Raw genomic sequence first — 10,000 nt, 5'->3', positions numbered from 1 at the left:
CTATTTTTATTTTATTTTGGCATCTCCATCCTGATCCGGTTTTGCGTATATTATGCGTGTATATATATATATATATGAAACACCTTTGCTTAGACGACAAGGCTCTCCTAGACCAACTGTTAGAGGACTACGGAGAGGCAATACGAGCAACAAAGAATTCGTTCTATGTTGCCCGTATTGCGTCCGCTGAGTCGTGTCCAGCAGAGTTGTTCAGGGTGGTCAGGGAGCTAACTCAGCTCCCTCCCGCCCTGAACCAGATCCTTGAACCTTCTAAGGCCTGCTGTGACCGGTTTAAGGACTTTTTTGCGGATAAAACCTCTCGTATAAGCGAAGGTCTGAACGCTGACATTATAGCAGATCCTAGGGTAGAAATGTCCAGAGCCTCCGTGGACTATGTTAAACTGGATCAGTTTGAGTTGGTGAGTACCGAGGATGTGGACAAGATCCTTGGAAGTGTTCGGAAAACAACCTGCTCTCTTGATCCCTGTCCCTCGTGGTTAGCGGCCCAGGGGGGACCGGTTATGGGCTATTTCCATCGGATCTTAAATTGGCCATTGTAAAACCGATCCTAAAAAAGCCCTCCCTCGACCCCCTGGTACATAATAATTATCGGCCTGTCTCGCTGCTACCATTTTTGGGAAAGGTGATCGAGAGGGCGGTTGCTATCCAGCTTCAGGCGGTCTTGGATGAAACGGATTATCTGGACCCATTTCAAACTGGCTTCCGGGCGGGTTACGGGGTTGAGACGGCCATGGTCGCCTTGGTCGATGATCTCCGTCTGAGCATTGACAGGGGAAGCGTGTCCCTGCTGGTGCTCTTGGACATCTCAGCGGCTTTCGATACCATAGACCATGGTATCCTTCTGGGACGCCTGGCAGAGGTGGGAATCGGGGGCACTGCGCTCCAGTGGTTCAGGTTCTACCTCTCCGGGAGGTCCCAGAGAGGGCCCTTAAAACCAGGGTCCCTCAAGGGGCCATTCTGTCTCCCATGCTATTTAACATTTACATGAAACCGCTGGGAGAGATCATCCGGAGACATGGGGCGCGGGGTTATCAGTACGCTGATGACACCCAAATCATTTTCTCTATGTCTCCGACTGATGCAGTGACTGGGGATGGCGTCTCTCCTCTCGTGGCCTGTCTAGAGTCAGTAATGGGCTGGATGAGGGAAAACCGACTCAAGCTGAATCCAGAGAAAACGGAGGTACTAGTGATAGGTTCTCCTGGTCCAGGAATGGCGGTGGTTCCACCTGTCCTGAACGGGGTCACGCTCCCTGTGAAGGACTCCGTGCGCAGTCTGGGGGTGCTTCTTGACTCGTCGCTTCACCTGACTGCTCAGGTGAATGCGACGGTCAAGAACACCTGTTATCAGCTTCGACTTATTCGCCAGCTGCGCCCATACCTGGCCCAGAGGGACCTAGAAACTGTTGTACATGCTCTGGTAACTTCGAGACTGGATTTCTGCAATGTACTCTACATGGGGCAACCCTTATACCAAACTCGGAAGCTGCAAATGGTGCAGAACATGGCAGCCAGGCTGGTCACTGGTGCTCCCAGGACCAGCCATATAACACCGGTTTTAAAAGATCTCCATTGGCTGCCCATTCGTTTCCGAGCTCAATATTAGGTGTTGGTAATTACCTATAAAGCCCTAAATGGCTTGGGCCCAGGATACCTAAAGGACCACCTCTCCCCGTACATTCCGCCTCGCACCCTCAGAACGTCTGGGCAGCAGTTACTGAAGGTGCCTGGGGCTAGGTTAGCCTCCACCACACGGAGGACATTTTCCACGGCTGCCCCAGCCCTTTGGAATACGCTGCCCACTGAGCTCCGCTCGTCTACCACCCTGGCCCAATTCAGGAAGGACCTAAAAACCTTCCTGTTCCAGCAGGCATTCCCCGAATAAAACCCTGTGGGCCTCCCTCCTCTTCCGTGGCCAAGAGGTTGGGCTATGGGGCTTTTTACTGTTGGTTTGTTTTAATGTGTATTTTATTTTATGTGTATTATTGATTGTATTTTAACTTGTTGTAAGCCGCCCTGATTGGAGGAAGGGCGGCATATAAATAAAAATTTTATTTATTTATTTATTTATATATATTAAAAAGCATTGCCAATTAACCTGCATCTCTTCCCATTGATCCAGTGGCAGCCCAGCGGTTGCGATTCCCTGGCAAATGGCCTCTCTCTCCCCCTTTGACTTTTTCACGGGGGATGAGCAAATATCATTTTCTCTTGCAGGAATTATTTGCCCAAATGAGAAAGGGACGTTTTAACAAAAAATCCACAGGGGGCTGTGTGTTTTCTTTCCAGTTTGATTGCCCCCCAAAAATGTCCTCAAAAACCCCAAAATCTCAAGAGATGCAGACTCCCAATTTAAAAACAAAACAAAAAAAGGCGGAGGAGGGAATGGGAATGACTGGAGAGAGGCCCAGGAGGCTCCTAAACCCCGATGCCGCTTTTTGGTCCATTAATCCATTAAAATGGAGACTTTAGGAAGCTGCTTCTGCTCCTATTAACGCCTTCAGCTGCGTCCGCACTGCAGCAATAATCCGCTTTAGCCCCACTTTCACTGGCAGGTGAAAGGCAGATTTGAAATGAAGTCCCACGGACGGGACCTTTGCGTGGTTAAAGTTTCAAACAAACGCGTTTAGACGAGTAACGAGAAAGAGCACAGGCTGCAGAAACTATCCAGTTTGACACTGTTTTAACTGCCCTGGCTCCAGACTATGGGATCATGGGATTTGCAGTTTGCTGTGGGGCACCAGAGCTCTCCGACAAAGAAGGCTAAATGGTTCACAAAACCACAAATCTCATAATTCCGTTGCATTGAGCCTTGGGAGTTAAAGCGGGGTCAAACTCGATTGTTTCTGCAGTGCGATGCAGCCTTCTCTCCCTCTCTCTCTCTCCCTCTCCCTCTTTCTTTTTTTCTCCCGTGTTTGTTTGAAACTCTTGTCTATTTATCTTGATTTCTCTCAGTCCAAAACACACCGCAGAAATAACCCACTTTGAGACTGCTTCAACTGCCCTGGCTCAGTGCTAGGGAATCCTGGGAACGGCAGTTGTGTGAGCCATTGCGCCTTTTCCGTCAGAGAGAGCACTGGGGCCACAATAAACTACAGTTCCCAGGATTCCCTAGCACTGAGCCAGGGCAGTTAAAGCGGTCTCAGAGTATTGGGAAAAAAGACTCCACGGAGAAACTTTGGATCTGGCGCTTAAAAGGGGGGCTTCCCAAATATTCCTAAAGATGGGCTGGGAAAGGTCCGGTCCTATTTAGGACCTCTTTGCCCTCAACCCTACGAACCAAGGGAGGCTTTAATACTGATGATGATGATGATGATGATGGTCATCATCATGATGATCATGATCATGAAGTTTTATTTACAATATGCCGCCTTTCCCATAGGATCGAGGCCGCTAAGAACACATGATGATGACGATGATGTTAATAGGAAATGCTACTAATACTACTACTAATGATAGTAATAATAGGAATCATAAGAAACAGAGGGTGGAAGAAAAGTCGGGAGGAAAGGCAGAGTTTAGCCACCTCCGAGCTAAATAAACCCCGTCGGCTGCATCCACACTAGAGAAATAACCCGGTTTGGCACCACTTTAACTTGTCCGGCTCAAGACTATGGAATTCTGACAAACTCCAACTCCCAGAATTCCATAGCCTTGAGACAGAAAAGAATCAAAGCGGTGCCAAACGGGGTTATTTCTCCAGAGTAGATGCATCTTATGTCACCCTCTTCCCCTCCCCACAGACAGCCCCTAACCCCTGGCCTCCTCCTCCTCCCTCCTGCCCAAAGGAAGGGGTTTGGGGGGTTTTCTTTCCTTTTTCCTGGCTGGAGAGATGGGGGAAGGGGGGAAGAGTGGTCCCCTGCCGCCTCCATCCTTTGGGCCCCTGTCCTTTTGCGCTAATCGCCTTGTCCTCATTTGCTGCCTAATTGGACTCTCCAAAGCCAATAAGAGGCGAGATCGGGGAACCAAGAGGGAACCAAGAGGACCAGGCGGAGGGGGGCGGGCAGAGGGAGGGAGGGAGGGGGTCCGCCTGCCTCTCTCTCTCTCTCTCTCTCTCTCTCTCTCTCTCAATCTCAATCTCTCTCTCAATCTCTCTCTTTCTCTTTTTTCCCTCCCTCTCTCTCCTTTCCCCTCCCTCCCTTCCTCACTCACACACTCCTCTTTGCCTTGCTGCCTAGCGGGGATCGGAGTGTCCTGGGCCTCCTCTGCTGCCGCCTCCGCTCCCAGCCCTGCCTGAAGCCGCCCTCTGAGTGGACCTGCATCGGATCTGGTCCGGATTGACGCGGGACGAAGCCGCTTCAAGGCTTGGACGGGGATCGGAGGGAGGGGAAGGGAGGCGCCCCCTCCACACCTCTCTTCCCCATCAATGCTCACTTCGGAGACCCTCCGGAGCCCCTTGTAAGGATGCCGGAGACCGGAGTGGAGCCCCCCGCCGCCTCGCAGCCGCCGCCTCCTGCCTCGGAGCCCAAGGAGTCTCCCTTCTCCATCAAGAGCTTGCTCCATGGGGGCCCCCCGAAGGCGCCGCCCAAGCCCCCCCGGGCCCTCTTCCCTCCCGCCTCGCTGCCCAAGGGGGCGCTGGAGGGGGCCGCCGCCGCCGCTGCCTTCGCCTTGGCCCCGCTGGCCGAGCTGGCCTTCCCCCGCTTCGAGATCCCCCCCGCCGCCCAGAGGTTCGCCCTCCCGGCAGCCCACTACCTCGAGAGGAGCCCCGCCGCCTGGTGGTACCCCTACAGCCTCGCCCCCGGAGGAGGAACGGGAGCAGGAGCCGGGACAGGAGCAGGACACCTCCCCAGGCACGAAGGTAAGGCCGACCGAGCCCAGGCAAGGAAGGAAGGAAGGAAGGAAGGAAGGAAGGAAGGAAAGCCTCCCCGACAGACCCCAGGCGGCCCCTGGGCGGGCAGGCAAAGAGGGAGACAGGGAGGGTAGCCCGGACAGGGGGAGTCTTCTTCCCATGCCCCTTCTCCCTCTTCTTCTCCTTCCTCCTCTTCCTCTTCCCCTTCTCCTCCTTGTTCTTTTTCTTCTTCCCCTTCTTGTCCTCCTTCTCCTTCTTGTCCGCCTTCTCTTCCTTCTCTTCCCTTTTTCTCTGTTTCTTCTCCTTCTCTTCCATCTCCTTCCTCTTCTTTTGCTTCCCCTTCCTCTTCTTCTCTTCCTTCTCCTTCTCCTTCTCCCTCTTCCTCCTCCTCCTCCTTCTTCTCTTCCTCCTCCTCCTTCTCTTTCTCCTTCTCCTCTTTCTCCTCCTTCCCTGGTTGCTTTCCTCCACTGTCGCTCTCCTCCAGGACCATCTCAAGCCAAGGCCTCCTTCCCCGAGGCGACCATTTCTTCCAGGCCTGAGGGGAAGGGGGCTCAGCTAAGAGGGAAAGCCCTTGTGGTTTGGAGGACCGGCCAGGAGAACATCTGCCTTTGAGTGGCTAGTGAGGGATGGTGGTCCTTCAAACTCTTCTAGAGTTACTACTAGACTACCGAGTGCCTTCCATCCAGCGGGGTCCCACTTCGAGCCTTCCTGGGCCTCCCTTCCCCAGCTTTCCATCCCGGGTTTCTTAGGAGGGACTGAGGGGCTTGTCTCAAGAGCTTTTGTTGCCAAAGGCTGGCTTTCTTTTAAAGCCCCTGAGAGTCTGGTTTTATTCTCCCATCCACCTTGTCTGCCTACATCTTGTTTGTCTTTTTAAATTGATGAGTGTTTAAACTGATGTCTTTTTAACTGATGTTGTTGGTCTCTTAACTGTGGTTGTTCCCCGCCTCCATCCGTAGAGAGAGGCGGGTAAGAATTATTATTATTATTATTATTATTCATTATCTAATATTATTATTGTTATTCATTATCTAATAAGCCCCACAGAAGTGAACTGGCTTTTCTCCTGCGTAAACACGCGGATCTGTGACCTGGGCTCCATCCAGACTGCATAAATAAGTCTGACCCCACTTTAACTGCCATGGCCCCACACTGTGGAATTCTGGGATTGGTACAGTTAGCCAGATCTCTCTGGCAGAGAAGGCTAAATGTCTCACAAAACTTACACTTCCCAGAATCCCATAGCATGGAGCCATAGGGGTGTATGTGTCAAACTAGGTTATTTCTGCGGTGCGGATGCAGCCTGTGTTGTTTGTTTGCTCTGTGCCCCAACCTACTACCATTTCCAGGATTCCAGAGCATGGAGTGAAAGTGGCAGTGAAAGTGGGCTCGAACCGGGTTATTCCTGCAGTTCGGATTCAGGCATCTTTTCAAAAGAGCCCGCGGAGAAGGCCAGAGCACTGGTGAACCCCTCTGAACGAAACTTGCCAAGAAAACCCTGTGGTGGTTCAGCCTTAAGGTTGCCACTTGAAGACACACAACAACAACAAGAACAACAACAACAACAAAGAGAAACTAAAAGATATAGCGGTGTTACTCTGTAGAATCCACATGGAGAGAGCTCTTGCAGCACCTTTGAGACTCACGAAAGAAAGAAGTTGGCGCCACGAGTTTTCGTAGACTTTAAGTCTGCTTCCTCAGATACATTTGGAGGAAGTAAAACTTTAGTCTAGGAAAGCTCCTGCTGCCAACTTCTTTCTTTCAATGAGTCTCAAAGGTGCCGCAGGATCTCTCCACATAAAGAGAAACTTAAGGCTGCATCCGTAGAGGGGGAAATGGTGACTGCCGCTTGTAATTTCTCTCTCTTTTTCTCCCTTCGTCTTTTCTGTGGCTTCCTTCTTTCCTTCCTTCCTTCCTTCCTTCCTTCCTTCCTCTCTCTCTCTCTCTCCCTCCCTCCCTTCCTTTCCGTCTCTCTCTCCTTCCTTCTTTCCTCTATATCTCCCTTCCTTCCTTACTCTCTTTCTGTCTCTCCCTCCTTTCCTCTCTATCTTCCTTCCTGTATCTCTCTCTCCTCCTTCCTTCCTTCCTCTCTCTCCCCCTTCCTTCCTTCCCTTCCTTCCTTCCTTCCTTCCTTCCTCCCTCCCTTCCTCCCTCTCTCTCTCTCCCTTCCTTCCTTCCTTCCTTCCTTCCTCTCCCCCTTCCTTCCTTCCTTCCTTCCTTCCTTCCTCCCAGTGTCCTTGGAGCGTTCCCTGCTGAGGGTCTCTTCTTCCTCCTCGCCTTCCTCGGGGGGCCCGGCGGGGGACTCTCCGGAGGCGGCCTTGTCGAAGGCGGAGCGGGAGGCCCAGGAGCTGGACTCGCGGAGCCCCGAGGAGATCGTGCTGGAGGAGAGCGACTCGGAGCCCGAGGGGCCCAAGAAGGACGAGGCCGAGGAGGCGGCGGCGGCGGCGGCGGGGAGCGGCGGGGAGGACTGGCCCAGGCGGGGCTCGCAGGCGGGGGTGCCCTCGGGGCTGGCGGGGGCCGAGGAGGGGCCCGAGGAGGAGGAGGAGGAGGCCAAGAAGCCGCCCTGCCGGAAGAAGAAGACCCGCACGGTCTTCTCGCGGAGCCAGGTCTTCCAGCTGGAGTCCACCTTCGACCTGAAGCGCTACCTGAGCAGCTCCGAGAGGGCCGGCCTGGCCGCCTCCCTCCACCTGACCGAGACCCAGGTCAAGATCTGGTTCCAGAACCGGCGCAACAAGTGGAAGAGGCAGCTGGCCGCTGAGCTGGAGGCCGCCAACCTCAGCCACGCCGCCGCCCAGCGCATCGTCCGCGTTCCCATCCTCTACCACGAGGGCAGCGGGCCCGACGGAGCCGGAGCCGGAGCCACGGGGGCCGGGCCCGGAGCGGGAGGGTCCTCGGGGGCCGGAGGGGGGCCCACCCCGGTCAGCCAGCCCTTGCTCACCTTCCCGCACCCGGTCTACTACTCCCACCCGGTGGGGCTCCTCCGGCCCGTCTGAGGGCAAGCCCCCCGCCCTGGACCCACGGAGGAGAGCGAGAGAGAGAGAGAAAGAAGGGGGCCAGGGTCAGGACCGTCAGGCCCAGGCCCCTTCCAAAGGGGAAGGGAAACAAGACTTGGAGGAGGAGGAGGAGGAGGAGGCTGAGAGAGTGGCTCCTCGCCTGGCCGGCTCCTGGCCCGACCTCCGAGGGGGAGGCCACAGATCCGGCCCCTCCAAGCAGCAGCTGCCGAGAAGCAAAGCGCTTTTCCTCCTTAACATTCTTGTTTTATATATACAGGATATATGTATATACATATGTATATTTTCTTTGTCACTCTGCAAAGATATCGCAGCCAGGCTTAGAGATTGCGCCTTTCCTCCGGCCTGGTTTTCTTTTTTGAGAGAGAAAGAGGGAGAGATTCCTCCTTTCTTCCTTCCTGTCTGTCTGATTCTATTTATTTTATGAGAGAGAGAGAGAGAGAGAGAGAGTCCTTCTTTCCTCTTGTCTGCCTGATTTTATTTATTTTATTTCTGAGAGAGAGACTGAGAGCCCCCTTTCCTCTTCCCTGGCTGACTTTCTTTTGGGGACAAATCCCTCCTGCCTGGCTTTCTTTTCTTTTGGGGGGGCAAGATTTCTCTTTCCTCCTGCCTGGCTGGCTTTCCTCTTTGAGAGAGAGAAAGAAATTCCTCTTTTTTTCCTCCCGCCTGGCTGACTTTATTTATTTATTTTTGGAGGGGTGTGTGTATTCCATAACAACAACAACAACAACAACAACAATAATGATAATTGATGGTAATAATACTCCTTTTTTAAAAAAAAGAGCCGTCATTCTCGAATGGTTGCGGTGGAACGTTTCTATTTGTCTTTTTAAACTTCTGTTTGTTTGCCAAGGAGGGCTAAGGCCCACTCTGGGGGTCTTTCCCTCGGCCCCCCCTTTTGTTGTTATTGCCCCGATGGTGCCAAATGGGGCTCTGGGAGCCTGGAGGGAGAGAGAGCTGGCCACGGAACAGACCCGGTTCCTGCGGCTTAAGAGACCCTTCCGTTTATCTTCTATCCATAATTGATTCTGACCCTCTCTTTCTGTGCAAGGCTTGAAACGCGAGAGAGAGAGAGAGAGAGAGAGAGAGAGACCGCTCCCTTTCAAGGGATGCTTTTACAAGACGCAACTTATTTATTAAACTTCCTTTATTTTATTCTGGATACGCATTTTCATTTCTCTTCTTTTCTTTTCTTTTCTTTTCCTTCCTTCCTTCCTTCCTTCCTTCCTTTTATTCCTTCCTTCCTTCTTTCCTCTTTCTTTATTATCTTCCTTCCTTCCATCCCCTTTCTCCCTCTTCCTTCCTTCTTTCCTTCCTTCCTTCCTTCTTTCCTCTTTCTTTATTATCTTCCTTCCATCCTCTTTCTCCCCCTTCCTTCCTTCCCTTCTTCCTTCCTTCATTTGTTCTTTCCTTTCTTCCTCTTTCCTACTTCCTTCCTTCTTTCCTCTTTCATTATTATCTTCCCTACTTCCTTCCTTTGTTCCTACCCCTTTCTCTCTCTCTCCCTTCCTTTTTTCTTCCTTCTTTCCTAATTTCTTTCCTTCTTTCCCCGTTCCTCCTTCCTTCTTTCCTCTTTCTCTTCTCTTCTCTTCTCTCTCTCTTCCCTCTCTCTTCCCCCACACTCTCCTTCTCCCTTCTCTTTCTCCTTCTTCCTTTTCTTAAAGAAGAACTCCTCGGGGTTTGTGATGCCGCTGGTGTGTGTGTGTGTGTGCAATATACGGCACAAATCCTGAAAGCACGGGAAAGGAGTTGGGTTTTCGGTCAGTTTTCAAGGTGGGTCTTAGGCGAGGGAAGATGGGCTTTATTTTTCCTGAGAGAATCTTTCGGGAGGCAGGGAGGGAGGGAGGGGAAACCAGGGGCACAAAATCCACTGGGGAAAAGGAGAACAAAACGGGGGGCGGCCAAAGGACTTTCCCGGCGGAGGGCGCCTCAAGTGATGGACAATCAGTCTCTGCAGACGAATTGTAACTTCGTTCCTCTTCTGTACAGTTTTCTTGTTCCCTTTCAAGGAGGGAGGGGAGGGGAGGAGATATCCCTATTTTCCCCCTTCTCTGTGTCCCCCCTACTTTTCCTTACCACCCCCCAATACGTTTCCCTCCTTTCTAAGCAGGGATGGGTCCTATTTTTTAAAATTATTATTATTATTATTATTATTATTATTATTATTATTATTATTATTATTA

The 10,000-nt window shown here is 52.1% G+C and overlaps 1 protein-coding gene across 1 annotated transcript; it reads left to right on the top strand.

The window, feature by feature from the left end:
- The first annotated feature begins 4,424 nt into the window (after window positions 1–4,424).
- On the top strand, window positions 4,425–7,874 carry HMX3 (H6 family homeobox 3). Its single transcript, XM_042458479.1, has 2 exons — window positions 4,425–4,818; window positions 7,039–7,874. The coding sequence occupies exons 1-2, from the start codon at window positions 4,425–4,427 to the stop codon at window positions 7,797–7,799; spliced, it is 1,155 nt and encodes a 384-aa protein (XP_042314413.1). The 3' UTR covers window positions 7,800–7,874.
- The last annotated feature ends 2,126 nt before the right edge of the window (window positions 7,875–10,000 follow it).

Source organism: Sceloporus undulatus, chromosome 3, assembly GCF_019175285.1.
Source record: "Sceloporus undulatus isolate JIND9_A2432 ecotype Alabama chromosome 3, SceUnd_v1.1, whole genome shotgun sequence".
NCBI classification, from domain to species: Eukaryota; Metazoa; Chordata; class Lepidosauria; order Squamata; family Phrynosomatidae; genus Sceloporus; species Sceloporus undulatus.
The sequence above is the reverse complement of the archived record's forward strand: the minus strand, read 5'-3'. Positions and strand labels throughout refer to the sequence as shown.